At 35.9% G+C, this 20090-nt stretch overlaps 1 protein-coding gene across 1 annotated transcript in view; it reads right to left on the bottom strand.

Moving 5' to 3' along the window:
• The window catches only part of LOC123230466 (vomeronasal type-2 receptor 26-like), a 58557-nt gene extending 40614 nt beyond the window's left edge, over positions 1–17943 (bottom strand). Inside the window, exons 1-3 of the mRNA XM_044656618.1 lie at positions 17723–17943; positions 13309–13600; positions 1560–2363 (exon numbers count right to left, since the gene is read on the bottom strand). Of these exons, the coding sequence (XP_044512553.1) occupies positions 1560–2363; positions 13309–13600; positions 17723–17943 (1317 nt within the window). The remainder of the gene's footprint in view (positions 1–1559; positions 2364–13308; positions 13601–17722) is intronic.
• Between the last annotated feature and the right edge of the window lie 2147 nt (positions 17944–20090).

Below are 20090 nucleotides of genomic sequence, written 5' to 3'. Positions count from 1 at the left end.
TCTATACATCTCCAACACACTAGAGCAGCAAGAAGTAGAAAGAGAAACACCATTTAAAATCACCCTAGACAATATAAAATACTTAGGAATCTACCTACCAAAACAAACACAGCAATTATATGAAAACAACTACAAAACACTTTCCAAACAAATAAAACTGGATCTAAACAATTGGAAAGCCATTGATTGCTCATGGGTAGGACGAGCTAACATAATAAAAATGACAATTCTACCCAAATTAATTTACCTATTTAGCGCCATACCTATCAAGCTACCAAAAAACTTCTTTACTGAATTAGAAAAAACTATAACAAATTTCATTTGGAATAACAAAAGATCAAGAATATCAAGGGAAATAATGAAAAAAAATGTGAAGGAAGGGGGCCTAGCAGTACCAGATATTAAACTATACTATAAAGCAGCAGTCATCAAAACAATATGGTACTGGCTAAGAGACAGAGACGAGGATCAATGGAATAGACTTGGGGTAAATGACATCAGCAAGACAGTGTATGATAAACCCAAAGAGCCCAACTTTTGGGACATGAATCCACTATTTGACAAACACTGCTGGGAAATTTGGAAAACAATATGGGAGAAATTAGGTTTAGATTAACATCTCACACCCTACACCAAGATAAATTCATAATTGGTGAATGACCTGAATATAAAGAGGGAAAGTATAAATAAGTTAAGTGAACATAGAATAGTTTACTTGTCAGATCTCTGGGAAAGGAAAGTTCCTCACCTTCGTGACATCTATTGGACTCCTAAGAAGACAGCATTACCATTTTGACTGATTCTGTCTGTTAAGTTACCTCTGTAAATTCAGCCTGAACTATTTGGTGACTAGATCAGTCTTGTCCCCAGACTCCTGATCCAGCTACTAGATCTGTACCTTCATCAAAGACTATTTTAGATGGGTTCAGATGAGGGAAGTTAGATAGGAAGGTTGGGAAATTAGGCAGAGAGGGAAATAGTGTAATTCCAACACTGTTCTGGGACAAATGCATCCCATTCTGTTCTGGTGGGTTCTGGGACAAATGCATCATTATTAGCTTAAAGAAACCCCTAGCCCTCCATCCTTAAATGATCTTAATTATCTACTATATTAAACCTTTTTTTATAAAATTCAAGAAAGTCAGGTTGCACTTATATGATTTCCAGGTCAGAGGGTAGCCATCTTGCTCTCTGGGCCTGCCAGAACTCAAAATCTACAGACTTGATTCAATCACCTTTTTAATCAGTCAAACCTACCTCTTTCACATGAAAAAATATAGTAACAAAGTTGTTCCAAAAGAACACCTACACAAATACATGCATGATTTTCAGATGGTACCTGAGATCCTTTCCAATTCTAAGACCCTGTGAAAGTAGCAGAAATTATAACCTTCAAATGTGCATTGATAAGTATTGGAAATGAAGAATGCTAGCTTTAAGGAACTTATAATCGCAGAATTTGGGAGTTAAAGAAACTTCATTTCCATCTTGTCCCATTTATAACTCCCCCCAAAATTCTCTATACCATAGCAAAAAAGTTGCCACCCATTCACTATTACCTGCCAAGGAGAAGGTATTAAATGTTCTTCATCTTCTAGTCTCCTTTTCTCTGATTTTCTCACAAATATTTCATGGAGAGCCCAAGCCACAGCATAGACAGTATTGTAGATGGTATAACTCAAGCCAGACATGGTCATATCAAAAAAGCACACAGGCAAAGTCTCCAGGGAAGCATTTGGTGAACATATCTCCAGCTCTGGGTTTTTTGGTTGATCTGAGCACCTAAAAGCTGAGAGCCAGAATTCCCTAAGTAAAATATTATCTGGGTATTTAAAAGGTGTAACCTTCTTAAGAAAAGTCTTCAACCCAGGAATTTCATTTGTCAAGTATGAAAATGTGAGAGTCCCATTGAAAGCATAACCACTAACATGGAGTGGTCTCATCGTAATGTCCCAGTGAGATGTGGCAATCCAGACCTTTTGAGTTACAAAAATATAAAATTGTGAGTATCTAAGAATCATTAATGAATCTGTGTCCCCATGAATGACAACCACTTTGGTTGATGATGCTAAGATTCTGGGCATGAAGTTCTCATATGATTCCTTATATCTTCTCTCGCTGACAGGGATCTTCTCTGTGAAAGATAAGCAAACACCATTTTTTACCATTTCCTCTTTCATTTCCCAGAAGAATTTCTCTCCTCTCATATCATCTGAGACAATGAGTCCTATCCAATTCCATTCAAAATATGCCATTAATCTGACAAGACCTTGTTGAAGAGAAGAATCTTTGGGGGCCATCTGATAAATGTAGGGAAACTGGACCTTGTCACTAAGAATGGAATCAAATGGTCCATAGCTAATCTGGATGAGAAAGAAATATGGATCAGTTTGACTCTTGGTAATGAGTGAAGGGCAGTTAGGTGGTACAGTGGATAGAGTGCCAGGCCTACAGTCAGAAACACTCATCTGTCTGAGCTGATATATGGCCTGACACTTAATTGCTATGTGACCCTGGGAAATTCACTTAACTATATTTACCTCAGTTTCCTTACCTGTAAATTGAGCTCAAGAAGGAAAGGGCAAACTATTTGAGTATCTTTGTGAAGAAAACCACAGGGAGGCAGAGCTAGAATGGCCACAGAGTAGCAGGAACTGTAGGACTCTACTCACAACTGATCACTACAAAGTGTCATAAAAATCAAAATCAGTCAAGTGAAGGGGCTTTGCCATGGGATGTAGCCTTGAAGGTAGGCAGTGTTTGGGCATTTCCACACTACAAGGGGGTGAAATTACATCTACCAAAGCACGAGCTAATCACCCTTCCCCTCTACCACCTAGTAGGCCAGAGTCAGAGTGAGGGCTGGGGCAATCTCTGAATTCTTGGGGACTGGAATTCTGGGAAGATGGCAGCTTAGACAGAGTGAATCTTAAAACCTCTGCACCCTTACACATCGAGATAGAAAACAATGTACTTCAAGAAGAAGACCAAATATAATAATGGGACAGAGCAGTGGGAACCCTACTGCAGCACAAATAAAGAGGTATGCCAAGAAAAAGTTTTCAATTCTTGAACTGTTGGATATGAGGGCGTAGAAGGGGAATCCCAGGATGCCTCCCCAACATGCTTTACGGAATCTCCAGTGCCCCAAAAATCTCAGGGCAGGTGGGCACACTGGCTCAGAGAGAGGGCCTTGCTGGCTCCAGACTTAGGGAGTTGAACACAGGCACTGGAGAGGTGCCTGGAGGAGAAAACCAGAGAAACACAGCAAAAACGCCCAGAACATGGTGGCTTAGAGAAAGCCAAACCTCAGACCACAGACAGCTTACCTTCCTCATACCGAGATAGAGAATGAAGGGTTCAAAAGGAAAGAAAGCCAGATCAAACAGAAGGACAGTGCAGGGGAACCCCACCACTGGACAGCTCAGCTTAGCAATAATGCTTCTTCTTGTCCCCCAAAGATTTTTTTCCTCCTCTCCAGGTTTTAGCCTCAGGGCAGATTAAGAAACTAATCCAATCAATATAGGCTTGATAACATCAATTAGACAGACAATAAGTCTTCAGAGGGCAGAGAAAGTAACTACAAACCTCCATTGCCAGTTGGAGGGAAGATCTTTCATCAAAGATCATTAAATACATCTGCTCAAACTAGCAGAACAAAAAAAGGAAAAATAAGCAACAGAAAAAGAGAAAATAAATGACAATTGATAGCTTCTTTCAAGGAAATAAAAAGAGAGCAAATGAAATAGAAATAGAAGAAGAGGAAATAGTTCCAGCGAACTGGACACAGGCTTTGGAAGATCTCAAAATTCAATTAACTCAAGAACTTCAGGAACTCAAAAAACAATCAAAAGAGGCAAGAGAGGCTGAAGACAATTTGAAAAAGGAAATACATGAACTAAAACAAGAAAATAAACTCTTAGAAGCCAGAACTGACCAGCTTGAAAATGAAGCAAAGAAGGCAAAAGAAAATCAGACCAGAAGGAGGATGACCAAAAATCCAGGAATGAAATTCAGTCTTTAAAAACAGAACTCAACAACTAGAAGCAAATGACTTCACAAGGCAGCAAGAATATATTAAACAAAATTTTAAAAATGAAAAGTTTGAGGAGAATATGAAACACCTCATTGAGTCAACCAAAGATCTGAAGAACAGATCTAGAAGAGACAACTTAAGAATTATTGGTTTAACAGAACATCATGATAAAAGAAAAAGAAAAAGTTTAGATAGCATCCTATAAGAAATTATCAGAGACAACTTCCCTGACATTCTCGAACAAGAGGGAAAAGTGGAAATTGAGAGAATCCACAGATCACCTCCTACATTTAATTCACAACTGACAACTTCCAGGAATATTGTTTCTTCAATTCAAAAACTACCAGGCAAAGGAAAAAATATTACAAGCTGCTAAAAAGATGTCATTCAGATATCAGGGAACCACAGGAAAACACAGGATCTGGCTGCATCTACATTGAAGGACAAGAAGGCATTGGACACCATTTTCCAGAAAGCAAGAGAACTGGGTCTACAACCAAGAATCAACTATCCAGCTAAACTAACTTTATTATTGCAGGGGAAAGTATGCTCATTCAAAAAAAATTGAGGACTTCCAAGCATTCATCAGGAAAAAACCAGACTTAAACAGAAAGTTTGCTGCCCAAGTGCAGAACTCAAGACAATCACCATAAGATAATTAAGAGAATGGGGGAAGGGGAAAAAATTCTTTTCTTTAAGGGACCAAATGAGTTCAATCAATTTGTATCCCAAGAAAAAAAGAAGATATTGGCAAATATTAAAAATTGTTATTACCAACAGGGTAACTAGAAGTTTATATAGAGGGAACAGTGACAACCTGTATAGTATGAAATGTCAAGATTTATGTGTGTGTGTGTGTGTGTGTGTGTGTGTGTAAATATATACAAAACTAGAGGGGGAAAAGAAGGTAATAATAAGAAAAATAGGAAAACAAACAAAAAGGAATAAATTTACATCCCATAAAGAAGTGAATGGGAACAACAGGGGAAAATAATAATACACTCTAAGGGTAAAGAGGTTAGAGAGAGGAAATACTTAATACTTAATTGCATTGAAATCAGCTTAAAGAGGGAAGAACAATCAGATCCATTTGGGGCAGAGAATTGATTCATGACCTATAAAGAAGGATAAGGGTAACAAAAGGACTGGTGGAGATGGAAGGAACACTATGAAGGGAGAGGCCAAGGTGGGTAGCTTAAAAAGATCCAGAAGAAGAATAAGAGGGGAATAAGAAGGAGAGGGGAGAAAGGGAAGTACAATAAGGGCGGGGGGGAGATCAGGGGAACTGGTTAAAAACAAAACACTGGTATAGAAGGAAATAGTGAAAGAAGAAATGACAGGACAAGGCGAGAGAATCAAAATGTCTGGGAATACACAGATAATCATGATAACTCTGAATATGAATGGGATGAACTCACCCACAAAATGGAAGCAAATATCAGAGTGGATTAGAAAGCAAAATCCTACCGTATGTTGTCTACAAGAAACACACATGAGAGAGACAGACATGCATAGAGTGAAAATGAGAGGATGGAGCAAAACCTATTGGGCTTCAAATGAGAAAAAGAAGGCAGGGGTTGCCATCATGATCTCTGACAGAGCCAAAGTAAAAATAGATATGGTTAAAAGAGATAGGGAAGGTAACTATATCCTAATAAAAGGCAATATAAACAATAAAGAAATATCAGTACTCATTATGTATGCACCAAATGGAATAGCTTCCAAAGTTCTAAAGGAGAAGCTAGTGGAGCTCAAGGATGAAATAGATAGCAAAACCATACTAGTGGGGGACCTTAACCTTCCCCTATCAAATCTAGATAAATCAAACCAAAAAATAAATAAGAAAGAGATAAGAGATGTGAATGAAATCTTGGAAAAAACATAATTAATGGATATATGGAGGAAAATAAATAGGCACAGAAGGAACACACCTTCTTTTTAGCAGTACATGGCACATTCACAAAGGCTGACCAGGTAATAGGGCATAAGACCATTGCAAACAAATGTAAACATGCAGAAACAATAAATGCCACTTTTCCAGACTATAATACAATAAAAATTATAATTCATAAGGGTACATAGGGAGGCAAATCAAAAATTAATTTGAAATTAAATAAAATGATTCTCCAAAATTGATTGGTAAAATAACAAATCCTAGAAACAATTAAGGATTAAAAGAATGACAATTAGGAAACCACATATCAAAATCTATTGGATGCAGCCAAAGGAGTACTCGGGAAATCTTATATCCCTGAGTGCATATATCAACAAATCAGAGAGGAAAGAGGTCAATGAATTAGTCATGTAATTAAAAAATTAGAAAGAGAATAAATTTAAAATCCCCAGATAAAAACTAAATTAGAAATCCTAAAAATCAAAGGAGAAATTAATAAAATTCAAAGTAAAAGAACTATTGAATTGATAAATGACTAGGGGCTGGTACTTTGAAAAAAACAAATAAAATAGATAGAGTACTGGTTAATCTAATAGAAAAGGAAAGAAGAAATTTAAATTAACAGTATCAAAAATCAAAAGGGCAACCTCATTCCAACTGAAGAGGAAATTAAGGTAAATAAAATATTAAGAACCATTTTGTCCAATTACATATGGCAACAAATATTACAATCTAGGTGAAATGGGTAAATATTTACAAAATTACAGATAGCCTACATTAACAGAGTAGGAAACTGAATACTTAAGCAATCAGATTTCAAGAAAAGAAACTGAGCAAGCCATCAAGGAACTCCCTAAGAAAAAAATCCACAAGACCAGATGGATTCACAAGTGAATTCTATCAAATATTTAAAGAACAAACAATCCCAATACTGTACAAACTATTTGACAAAATAAGCAAAGAAGGAGTTTTACCAAATTACTTTTATGACACAATATGGTACTGATTCCAAAATCAGGCAGACCAAAAACAGAGAAAGAAAACTACAGACCAATCTCCTTAATGAACATAGATGAAAAAAATCTTAAATAGAATACTAGCAAAAAACTCCAGCAAGTGATCTCTAGGATTATTCACTGTTATCAGGTGGGATTTATGCATGTATGGTTTAATATTAGGAAAACCATCCACATAATTGACCATATCAACAACCAAACCACCAGAAATCACAAGATTATCCCAATAGATGCAGAAAAAACCATTTGCAAAATACAGCACTAATTCCTATTGAAAACACTGGGAAATATAAGAATAGATAAACCTTTCCTAAAAATAAACAGTATTTACCGTTTCCATCAGCAAGTATCATCTGCAATGTGAATAAATTAGAGCCTTCCTGATAAGATCAGGAGTGAAACAAGGATGTCCATTATCACCTCTATTATTTAACATTGTACTAGAAACACTAGCAGTAGCAATCAGAAAAGAAAATGAAATTGAAGGGATTAACTTAGACAAAATGAGGAGACTAAACTGTCACTCTTTGCAGATGATACGGTGGTCTACTTAAAGAATCCTAGAGAATCAATTAAAAAGTTAGTGGAAATAATCAACAGGTGCAGTATACAAATAAACTCATATAAATCATCAGCATTTCTATATATTTCCAACACATCACAGCAGCAAGAGTTAGAAAGAGAAATTCCATTTAAATTTGCCCTAGTCCAGTGAACTTTTTAAAGAGGGGGCCTCATATTTATAAGGAGCTAAATCAATTTTACAAAAAATAAAGCCATTCACCAATTGATAGATGGGCAAGGGACATGAATAAGCTATTTACAGATGAAAAAATCAAAACTATCAATAAGCACATAAAAATTTTTCTAAATATCTTATAATTTGAGAAATGCAAATCAAAACAACTCTGAGGTGCCATCTCACACCTAGCAGGTTGGCTAATATGACCACAAAGGAAAGTAATGAATGTTGGAGGGGATGTGGCAAAATTCAGGCACTAATGTGAGAAGGTTTGAAAAAAACAGATGGGAGCTCATTGCTATCAGTCTCTCTCTTTCTCTGGACTTCTACAATAGAAATAAGACATCTGAACTGATGTTGAGGTAAGGGATAGGTATTACTTACTCAGTCAAATGGAGAATTGATCTTACTCAAGTTAATCTTTCCTTAAGGGAATAAATCTATATCTCTTCTCTCTTACATCTCTCACTCTCTCATTTTATTTATAAATGCTTATAACCTGGCAGGACTCCTTTTTATTCCTAACAGGTCAAACATTATTTCATACATTATTCTCTATAAAAATATTTGCAGAAACGCCACTTTTCAGATCAGAGTGCTAAAATAATTATGCTCAACAATGCAGAAACATGCAGGAAAAAGACTAAAATTTGTTGGAAACTAAATAACCTCCTAAAGAATGAGTGTGACAAAGGATAAATTTAAAACAATTAACAATTTCATTAAAGAGAATGAAAAAGAGAAGACAATGTATTAAAATTTTGGGGATGCATCCAAAGTATTGCTATGGGAAAATTTTATATAACAATATTATATTATTACATGTCACATGTAATAATATGATGTGTAATAATATAACATAATAAATTTATATAATAAAGTAGGAAAGATAAATCAATGAATTGGGCATTCAACTAAAAAAATCTAGAAAAACAGCAAGTTAAAAATCCTGAAAAATCAAATGAGATATTTTTTTAAAACCCTGAAAATAAGAAAACCATTGAACTAATAATTAAGCCAAGGAACCAGTTTTATTAAAAGCTCAATAAAATAGTTAAAGAATTTGTTAATTTGATTTTTAAAAAGAAAGAAGAAAACTAAATTACCATTACCAAAAATGAGAAGGGTAAATTCTCCATCAATGAATGAAAAATTAGACCAATTTTCAGGAGTCTGTCGAATTATATGATAATAAATCTAAAAAATCTAAGCAAAATAGATGAACATATCCACTTTAAATCTATATGTCTCTGTCTACTAACATATCTCTACAAATCTCTACCTGTATAATATTTTAATTATATATATATGTATGTCTATAGATATAATTGCCCAGATTAACAGAAGAGAAAAAATACATAAGCAATTATGACAAATAAAAAGAAAGAAAGAAATTGAATGAGCCCTCAATGAATTCCCTATGAAACAGCACCAGGGCCAGATGGATTCCCAACTGAATTTTACCAAATAATTAACATACTAATTCCTTTGTTATATAAAATATTGGAGAAAATGGCTTAAGAAGGACTTCTTGCAAATTCCCTTTATGACACAAACATGGTACTGGTATCTAAACCAAGAAGAGAGAAAAATAAAACAGAAAAAAGAAACTATAGATCAATCTCCATAATGAATATTGTTGTAAAAATGTTAAATAAAATACTAGATAGGAGATTACAACAATATATCACAAGGATAATACACTATGACCAGATAGGTTTGATATCAGAAATGGACAACTGGTTTAATATTAGAAAAACTATCAACATATTTGATAATATCAGTAACAGAACTAACAGAAATCATGTAGTTTTTATCTTGATTGATACAACACACTTTCATATTCAAAACACTAGAGAACTCTGAAATAAATGAAACTTTCTTTAAATTAATAGCATCTACCTAAAACCATCAGCAAACATTATCTCTAATGGAAGTAAGTAGAAAGCCTTCCCAATAAAAATAAGTGTAAGGCAAAGATGGTCATTATCACCACTCCTTTTCAATATTATCCTGAAGATCCTGCCTATAGTAGTAAGAGAAAAAGAAAGTGAAGGAATTTGAATAGGCATTGAGGAAATTAAGTGATCACTCTTTGTAGGTGATGTGATATAATATTAGAACACCCTCAAGAATCAAATGAAAAAATAATAAAAATAATTAACTTAACCAGAGCTGCCAGATGCTAAATAAATCCATATAATTCATCAGAATTTCTGTATACTACTAACACCAAGAGATAAAAAGAGAATTCCCACTTAAAATAAATGTAGGAAATATAAAATATCTAAGGATCTAGCCACCAAGAAAAATTTAGAAATTCTATGAACACAACTACAAAACACTTTCCACACAAAGTCAGATCTAAACAAATGAGTGAGGGAAAACATTAGTTGCTCATAGATAGGTAGCAGAAATATAATAAAATCACAATTCTACCTATATTAGTATACCCATTCAGTTTCAGATTAATCAAACTTATTCAAACTAGACAAAATTATTTCAAAGAGCTAGAAAAAAATCAATGAAATTTATTTGGACAATGAAAGGCCAAGAATGTCAAGGGAATTAATGAAAAAATAATATGAAGGGAGACATCCAGATATACCAGATTTCAAACTGAATTATAAAGCAGCAACCATAAAAATCATCCACTGTTGGCTAAGAAATAGAGTAGTGGAACAAAAGAATAGATTAGGCATTCAACATGCAGTCATAAATTACTGTAATAACCCAGTGTTTGACAAACCTAAAGATCCAAGATTTTTGAAGAACTCACTATTAGACTAAATACTGCTGGGAGAATTGGAAAGTATGGGAAAACCAAGGGGAAATTGTAATAGACAAAGGCATCTTTTCTCAAATACATAGAAAACTGAGTTGGACTTTTAAGAATACAAACATTCCCCAGTTGTCAAATGGTCAGAGGATATGAAAAGTCAATTCTCAGATGAATAAATTAAAAATATTTTAGTCAGATGAAAAATTTTCCAAATCACTATTAATTAGAAAAAAGCAAATTAAAATAACACTGAAGTACCACCTCACACCTATCAGAGAGGCTAATATGACAAAAATAATAACTATTGGAGAGGATGTGGACAAACGGGGACACTAATATACTATTGTTGGAGCTGTGTACTGATAGAACTATTCTGGAAAGAAATTTGGAACCATGTTTAAAGGACCATCAAAATTGTCCACCCTTTGACTCAGCAATAACACTACTAGGTCTATATCTCAAAGGGATCCAGGATATGGGGTAAGGACCATTTGTACAAAAAAAAATATTTATAGCAGCTCTTTTTGGAGTAGCAAGATTTGGAAAGAGAATGGATGTCCATCAATTTAGGAATATTTAAACAAGTTGTGGTATATGATTGTAATTGAATATTATTGTACCATACAAAATGGTGAACAGAAAGATCACAAAAAACCAGGAGAGACTTATATGATGTGATGCAAAGGGAAGAAAGCAGAACTAGGAGAACATTGTACACAGTAACAGCAATAATGTACCATGATTACCTGTGAATTACAACTATTTCCAGCAATGCAAGAATGCAAGACAGTCCCAGGGAAACTTAATGGAAAAGCTAGCCACCTACATGAGCAGCAGTGATGGAGTCTGAATACTGACTGAAGCATGCAGTTTTCCAATTTATTCCATTCATGAGTTTTTTTCTTGATTAAGCAATATGTATATTCAATCACAAAATAGGGAAATATGTATTGAATGATAGCACATTTATAAGTTTTATCATATTGCTAGCTGTCTCAGTGATGAGTGAGGAGAAGGAGGGAGAGAAAGAACAATCCTCACAAAATGTCAGAAAATCTTTTAATTTTATCTACATGCAAAATAAATAAAATAAAGAGCAAGAAGATGAATTTGTAAATGTTTCCTTATTTTTAAATTAATTCAAGGCTTCCTTTGCATAAAAAGATACTGTTACATTTACTAAAACAATTTAAAGGAATTGGTCTCAGCTTTCAATCTTTTTATCTACTAGTGCAATAAATGTGCCCATTTTATGAAATAAAGGGTAAGGATGATGTCTCACTGGGTAAAGGATGGGTGAAATTTTTTAAGACAATTTGAAGCTTGAATTTCAAAATGTGGAATATTTAAAACCTTTAAAGGCAATTGAGAAATATTTAAGGAAACAAAATATAATTTAAAAAGAATTGAAGACATATAAAATGTGTGATAAAACTAAGTGGTGTGATACTCCTTTACTGTTCTCAAGCACCTGGAAAACAATGAAAAATATTGAAAACATGGCAACACTCTATCAAGCTTTCTTGACTCTTTATAACTAACATAACAAACTATATGTAACATTCCCTTCTATGGAAAAGACTTCATTAAGTGTAGTCAGGCCAATCTGAACTGTAATGTCTATTCACAAAGAGGCATCAGAAGTTCTGCCCAACTCTCTGATACTTCTTACCCCAAGTTACAATCAGAGGACAAGCCTCATCATTAAAAAAGTGTTCATTAACTCCATAATAAGACTGATACCAGGTCTTGGTAATCACTACCAGTACTTTCTGTTACCAGAGGATTAGCATGTGCTCAAACATCACAGCATAAAGAAATGCCCACATTTGTAGCACTAGGCAAAGTCTTCCTCTCCTGCCATGCTATACCCCATCAGGATCATGGAAAAAGAACCCCAGAATGGGCATGTCATTCTTCCTCTTCCCTATCTAGGGCTTTATGCTACTATGTCATCTGGAAAAAAGATACAAGATAAATCTTGTTACATGGATGCCCTGCCTTAGGGATCTTATTCTGATTTCCCAAATCCCAACCCAGATATAATCCCTATATCCTTTAAGATTGGAGTTTTTCAGTATGGTTTCCAAGTGTATGACCAGAACTCTCTGTTATCTCAATGCTAGTTAAAGCACAAAGCATCACTGGTAAATCCTCTTAGGTCCACAAATGCTGAATATGTATCTGTAGTGCTATAGGGGATAAATAGTGAAGCTGCAAAAGGTTTAACATAAAGAGTGTGAATATAAATGGACTTTGAAAGTTGGATCACAGAGTGTTATAAATTTGATTTTTTATTCAATTGAAAGTATAGACTTGTAAGTTCTAGTTCCTACTCATTCATTAGTGAATAGTGTAATGCTGGGTAAACACTAACTTCTCCAATCTTTAGTGACTCCATTTGTGTAAAAGGCAACTTGATTCAGATTTTATCTTGGATACTTTCATGAGTTGAAAGCTAAATGACTTTGATTTTATTTCTAACCCACAGAATCTAAGTGATGCTCCAGGAGAGGTTCACCTACACTTGTGGTTGAGGCAGCTGTATGGTCCAGTAACTAGTGTTAAACTGGTTTCAAGAACTGAAGTCAAATCCTATCACCACAATTTATTAGCAGCATGATCTTGGATAAACAAATTAACTTTTATGTTTCAGGACCCTATTCTGTAAAATGAGAATTATAATAGTAACTTCCTTATAGGTTTGTTGTGAAGATGAAAAGAATGCATATGTTAAACACTTAAAATTCAAAAGCACTTCATAAACAATCGTGATGATGATGATAACCATCACTATTTTTGTTATAGACATAGAATGTCAGGCTTAAAATTCCTCACCTGTGGAAATTTGTAGAGGTCAAGTAGGGTCCCCATCTGAACAGAAAGAGCTGATGTTACTCCTCCAATAACAGCCACAGAGTTGTCCTGCTCCCTGCAATTGTAGTTAGGAATAAACTGGCTCTGCCCAGACAGCCAACTTAAGGAGCTCTCCAATGTTCTCTCATCACTGTGGTAAGTGTTGTAGAGATGGTATCCCAAGGAAATGTTGGTCAGGAGACTAGTATTCTTATTGATTTCCTCTACAGCAAATAATAGAGTCAGAGCCTGTTGATAATTTTTGTGCAGCCACCTATAAGGGTGAGTACATAAAATACTTTAGAAGCCTTCTAAAAGAATACTTTTCAGCTTGATCACATGGTTTGATGGGGATATGACTGGGGCTGTAGACTCTAAACAATCATTCCAGTACCAATATTAATAATATAGAAATAGGTCTTGATCAATGACACATGTAAAACCCTGTGGAATTCCTTGTTGGCTATAGTAGGGGGTAGAATGAGAGAGAAAGACCATGAATCATGTAACCATGGAAAACTATTCTTAAATAATTAATTAATTAAACTAAAAAAAATAAAAGAATACTTTTCAGGAGAAAGTATTCCTCTGCCATGTGAGTCAAAATAAAGGACTCTAACAATTGTTCAACTCATTTTATTTCTATTAAAGATAGCTTCCCATTGATGCCTTTTACTATATTCTTCCCTTCTTGTTATTCCTGAGATACTAAGGATTTTTTGTTTTAAATTCTTATGTATCTCTGACTGCCTGAGCCAATCATTCCAGAAGCAGATATTGAGCATCCAATATGTACTAGATCTTAGAAAGCATATGATGGACTTTTGGCCCCATAAAGCCAATGGTATAATGAAAGAGAGAGAATAGAAATACCAAAAAAACATTATGTATGATGACAGGGGATATGGTGAAGGAGAATAACACTGAAACCTAAGAAAGCTGAGTAGAGAGAGGCCCTGTCTTCCTTAAGAAATAAGAAAGAATTCATAGAAGGCATTATGGCCCAAGAAATGTGAGGATAATTTTGGTATTTGAGGAAGAGGTCATTCTAAGAGGGAAGAAATGATATGAAAGTTCACACAGTTATGGGAACAGGAGGTACTGCATATTTGGACCATCTCAGATCATATGTACAGCTATTATAAGATAAATTAACAAAATTTTAAGATTAGTTATTTAGGAGGCTTAGCAAGCAAGGCTGGAGAATTCTAAATGGAATGGGAAAGCAGGAAGTGTTTCTCTCTCTGAGATGGACTCCATGTTGGCTAGGGACAGATTATAACTGACCAAGTGGGAGACCTTAGGGGAAGTAGAATTTGTATCCTAGAATCCTGGTATCCTGAAGAAAGAAATCATCTGCCTGTGGGAAGTTAAGTTGAGACTATAAAACCTAACCTGGGTTGCTGGTCATCTCAGGTTGGTTTAGCTCACTGACTTACCCAATTCAAGGATTACTGGCTGAGGACCTAGGAGAGTTGTATTCATTGCTGGATTTTGACAGGACTCAGAGGTGATGATCCCACTTTCATTCTTGACATTCCTTGTGCCCTGCTATAGTCTAAAGCTTAGTGTAGATAAGTTCACTCCCTGACCCTTGGGCTTGCCCATAGGTTGGTAGAATAGAAACCCCTTTTTCCCTGGACAATGTGGCTGTATTTCAGTCTCACTCCGGCCTTTATATAATCTTGCATCTGTCCTAAATTCAGTGCTTGCATACATGGCCTGGCAACATGTATTTTGGCACTGGAACACATTTTGTTGATTATACCATAATTAAATCCATTATTCCAATTATTTCCTCCATATCCATAATTATTATTATTAAATCTGTTAAATCCATTATTATTATACCTCTCTCCATAAGATCTCCTTATAAGTCTATATTCTCTGGCAAAAATGTCCAACATGGCCACATACAAAAAATGTTCATGGTCTTTGGTATCTAGCATTCCCTGAGTCATTTCTCTTGTACTCTGTGTTCTTCCTTTCTGTAGCCCTGAAAGCAGCTACAGCATTCACTTCATTTATCTCCTTCTCTTTAGCCCTACTATTTGCTTCAATTGCTTTTTCAAAGATTCAATCACCGTGCCTTTATCATCACTGATCTTCTATTTCTCCTGAGAAAAAGTCCCTAGGACAGCTGTCACAGCCACCCAGGACCTGATTCACTTTCTGAGTGAGCCTTCACCCCTATGTACCCCAGGGATAGGGTGAGGATACTTGTGGAGATGCCTAAGATCCACCTTCTCCCTCATGTTCTCCCTGCCTCCTCCCTTCAGTGCTTTGCTGGGGTGGCTCAGTCCACACTAAACCCCTTTCAAATTGTCCCTCCTCCTTTCTCCCCCCCCCACTCCACACTACCCAGCTAGGCTCTGTCCTCTCCTCCAGGCCTCCAGCCCTGAGTGACTCTGTCTATGTGTGTGAGGGAGTAAAAACAAAATGCAAAAAAAGGCATTTTTGAGTTCAAATAGGATTTTTCATTCAAGTTTCACCAACTAATAGTAGAACCTTCTTTGCTCAGGAAGCCAAGCCACCAGTTCTGCCTAGCTGGTGAAGAACCAGAGAAAATAAAATAAGAAGCACCATATGTAAACCAAAAAAAGGAACCAATATTTATAATCATGATTGATTTTATCCTTTCAACAAAAGGAGAACTAAATATTTCTAAGAGTAAAGAAAAGTATAAAGAGAAAGAAGTGAATCCAGAGGAATTTTAAAAGGAAGAGTAGAGAAGATACATATATATTTGTGTACAAGAAAATACCAAAGAAGAAGTCAGAATGTCCATCCATCAAAGAACCATCCACTGTATCTCAGTCTTTGTCCCACAAAGAGAGGACAGAATCAAAACTGTTAGGCTGTTTTTTTTCCTCTATCACAAAATTGTCCAGGAATTGGGGTGTGTTAAGCTAAATCTCATTTCTGTAGTGCAGACTTAGAGACTGATATGGGAGTTTGCATTGGCACACACAGAGCTCCTGCTATTTCAACCAGGGCTTCTACAAAGGGAGTTAATCAAAGGCAAAGCACAACATTGAGATTTCTTCCAGTTCTCTGGGATGCCTCCAGTTCAGCAAAAAGCAAGAAAAAACAAAATAAAACAAACAAACAAAAAACCCAAACCTCTCACATATCACCTGAAGAAAACCACACCACTTCTGACATCACTGGGAAATAGCAAGAATTCAATTAAGAAATTACTAAACCTCTCAGGACTTCTCACAATTGTAGCCTGGCCACACTCATTCTTCCCAATAAAGTCAAATCTCCTCACCCACGGTTTCAGATTATTCCCCAGGCTAGTATGGTTAGTTTTTTAGGAGTTCCTTAGCCAGAACTGCTCCAAGTGTTATGAACATGTAATTAATGCAAAGAAGAATAGAGGGAAATGATAAATTCATACACAAACATGTATAAGAGAAAGATTTGATAGCATGATGATGTGTGGATGGCTGGGTGTGTCTGTATGTAGTGTGGTTAGGGATCTTCACTATAAAAGGATGCTCCAAGATTCCCTAAACGTTTTGCCCATATATCAGGCAATTGTAGACAGGAAACATGGGAGTTTTCATTTCTATGAATAGAACAAACTTCTTGCCCAATTCCAATGCACTCAATAGCATTAAATCTGCCTAAAGATAGAAAAGGCGCACCAGACTTAAGACCATCCACTGCTTCAGGGTACTAACTTAATTTGAGGAGAGTTGGAGTCCAGTTCCCCTTTTTAAGTATGTGTTAAGTCAAAACAGGGGAGATATGATGATAAAAGACTGGGCCTAATTAGGACTCAGCTTCCTGTACATGAGTCTTTAGAGGGAAATAAATGGGAAAGTTGAAGAAAGAGGCATTTTCTTTTTAATTTTGAAAGTGGATGACATTGAGGAGATAGCCTAGAATGTTAAAAAATAGAGGCAAAAAGAGGATAAGAGCACCAAATCATTCGTTTTGCATGGTTCTTCCCTTCTGCTCCATCTATAACAACGATGGGCAACCTTTTGAGCTTAGTGTGTCAAAATTCACCAAAAAACCCGAGCATATCTCGGGTGGTGAGTCACTTCAAGAAAAAAACCATAATTTTGTGATATTTATAGTTTAAATAACAAAAATATGTAATTATAATATATAACTGTATTTAATAAACCAAAATAGATAAATTAATATAGGTAGAATTGTCATCTATAGTGCACAGAGTGTCTACACTACACTACAGCAAATGTTTCATCCTTGGCATGTGGCCCCATACTTCTCTGTATGCAGCCACATGCAGCCGTTTGTCATTGAAAATGGCTACGTGTGTCAGTGCTGACATGCATGTCATAGGTTGCCATCACCAATCTATAAGGTCTCTATAATAATCAAGGTGAGAATAAGCCCAGAAAAGTAAAGATACACTTACTGATAAGGTCTATAGGCTTTGTTAGGAGGACTTTTAAACATTTCTGCTCCTGTTTCCCTATTTACTTCAACAGAAAACAAGGATAAAAAGATCCCAATTACCAGGTCCCCATCTTGAGAAACAAGGGGGTTAATCTGGGGAAAGCAGGGAAGCTTCTCTGTCCAGGCACCAAGAAGCTGCAGCATCAGGGATATGAGAACGGAAGCAAGCAGCTGAGACATGCTTTTCCGAATACGAGGTAACAACTCTCTGGAATTTAAGGCAAAATCAGTTGCCTTAGCATGGAGCAATGAGCATCAGAAAGACATGTGATTCTGTAGCTATCCAGCCTCTGATCTGCCTAAAACATCTGAGGAAATGCAATGGGACATTAGTCAGGTCCATGTCTAAGACAATGACAATGGTGCAAGATGAATAGACCTTTTATAGCTTCACCAGCTTTTAGAATGAACTGCCTCATAGCACCTTTATTGTTATCCCAGTCTCCACAGAAAGGTCTTCCTCCATGAAGAACTCTGGGGACTAGCCTGCCTGGGGCATCTCCAGCTGAGTCTCTTTAAACAAGGGAAAACCCAAGTGTAAAAGTATTTTTCCCTTGTTCCCAGCAGAGGCTACAGTACAGAAGCCCCTTTCTAGGAAATTAATTTCTGTGTCTTGGTTACAACAAATGGTCTGTAATGACTAAAATTCCTGGAAAATGTCCCAGAAGGTGACAAGATTAAAAAAAAACCTTCAGTAGTGGCAATTTCCCTGACACCCTCTAAGACTGATGGCCTTAATGTCCCCCTACTTTCCTACTTCAAGTGCAGTGGAAGCCTCACACTCAGGACTCACTATAATCTATCCTAAAGATCTATTATAGTATAAACAATGCTGACCAATAGAAGGTTCTCCTATTTCTTCATTCACTCCTTGGACAGAATCATAGTGTCATAGTTTTAGAGATGAAAAGGGCCTCAGGAGTTACTTAGTCTAATAGGGTTATGACAGACTTTTATTTCTAATGACTATTATTATAGACACGTGCAGATTAATATTCTCTATCTCAGTAAGCCTGTATTGACACTCTTGAGGGATACCCATTTTTGCTTTATTGATGATGAGAATAAAGAATTTAGAGATGCCAGATATATGTGGAAATAACCAGAATTAATATCTTCATTTACACACTATGTGTGTAGCAGATAAATTCTGGTCTTTTCAATATAAAGCTAATACACTCTACTACCCATCATTACTCCCTAGAGAAGTGCTTAAGCATAACCCTTCCACTTAGAATGCAAATGGACCTACATCTGTCCCTGCTTTTCCATTACAAGAATTTTACCTTCTGGGATCCCCAGAACTATATAATCTTAGGGATCATTTAGCATAAGACATAAGAGAAATATCTGAGCATTCTAATATGTGAGATTAAGTTCAGTAATTGAAATACAATAGAAAGTCATAGTTTGAAAGACCACTTTGTCTCAATATTACCAATTATGGACATCCCACATGGCCTGAGGGATGAAGAAAAAGCATGGTGATATGGATGAATGAGAGGACTGATGGATAAGTGAATGAAAATTAATTTTGTTAAGCACTCTTTAATATAGGTGACAAAAATACTAAAGCAAATACAGTTTTGGTTCTTCAAAAGGTTATATTCTATTAGGAGGAGGCAGTACATATAGGGGAGTGGCAGCCAGGGAACTCTATTTTGGTATGAAAAGTTAAAAGCCTAGTGATTAGAGACATAGGGGACCAGACTGATGCATTTATCCGGAAGTAATGACAGATTGATTTGATTAGAATTCCAGAAGTGGAAAGTAACCTGGAATTTACTAGCAATTAAAATGAAGTGTGGCTGCATGTGAAACTAAACATAGAGGGTTGCTCAGGTAGTCAAGAGAGCAGGTCTGCAAGGGGTAAGTTTAAGTGGTTAAATCCTCTGGTGCTTGGCTTTAGAGGAAGCAAGTAAAGCAGACAGTTTTCCTAGGTCAAGTGTAGTTGAGCATGAGTGGTAAAGAAGCCTAAAACTTCACCAGTGAAATCCACAAGTGGAATATGTTCATCATTCCTGCTAAAAATGCTAGTGAGCTTGACACCTGTGTACTTGAATCAATATTTCAGGACTGTAGCCTTTCTACTTTATTCATATGTCTGCATCTGGTGTCAAGGAAATTGTTTTACTGCCAAAGAGAATGAAGGATAACAAATGGCTAGGTAGAGAGGTAGACAGAGAGAGGATAGACAGGCAGATAGAAAGTAAAAAACACTGACTAAATTCTTGCTATGTGCCAGCCTCTGACCTGGGAATGCAAATTCAGGCAAACAAGACAGTTGCTGCCCTCAAGGAGCTTACATTATAATGGAGGAATGTGAC

Source organism: Gracilinanus agilis, chromosome 1 (genome assembly GCF_016433145.1).
Source record: "Gracilinanus agilis isolate LMUSP501 chromosome 1, AgileGrace, whole genome shotgun sequence".
In the NCBI taxonomy this organism is placed as follows: Eukaryota; Metazoa; Chordata; class Mammalia; order Didelphimorphia; family Didelphidae; genus Gracilinanus; species Gracilinanus agilis.
This window is presented reverse-complemented; position numbering and strand designations above follow the sequence as displayed.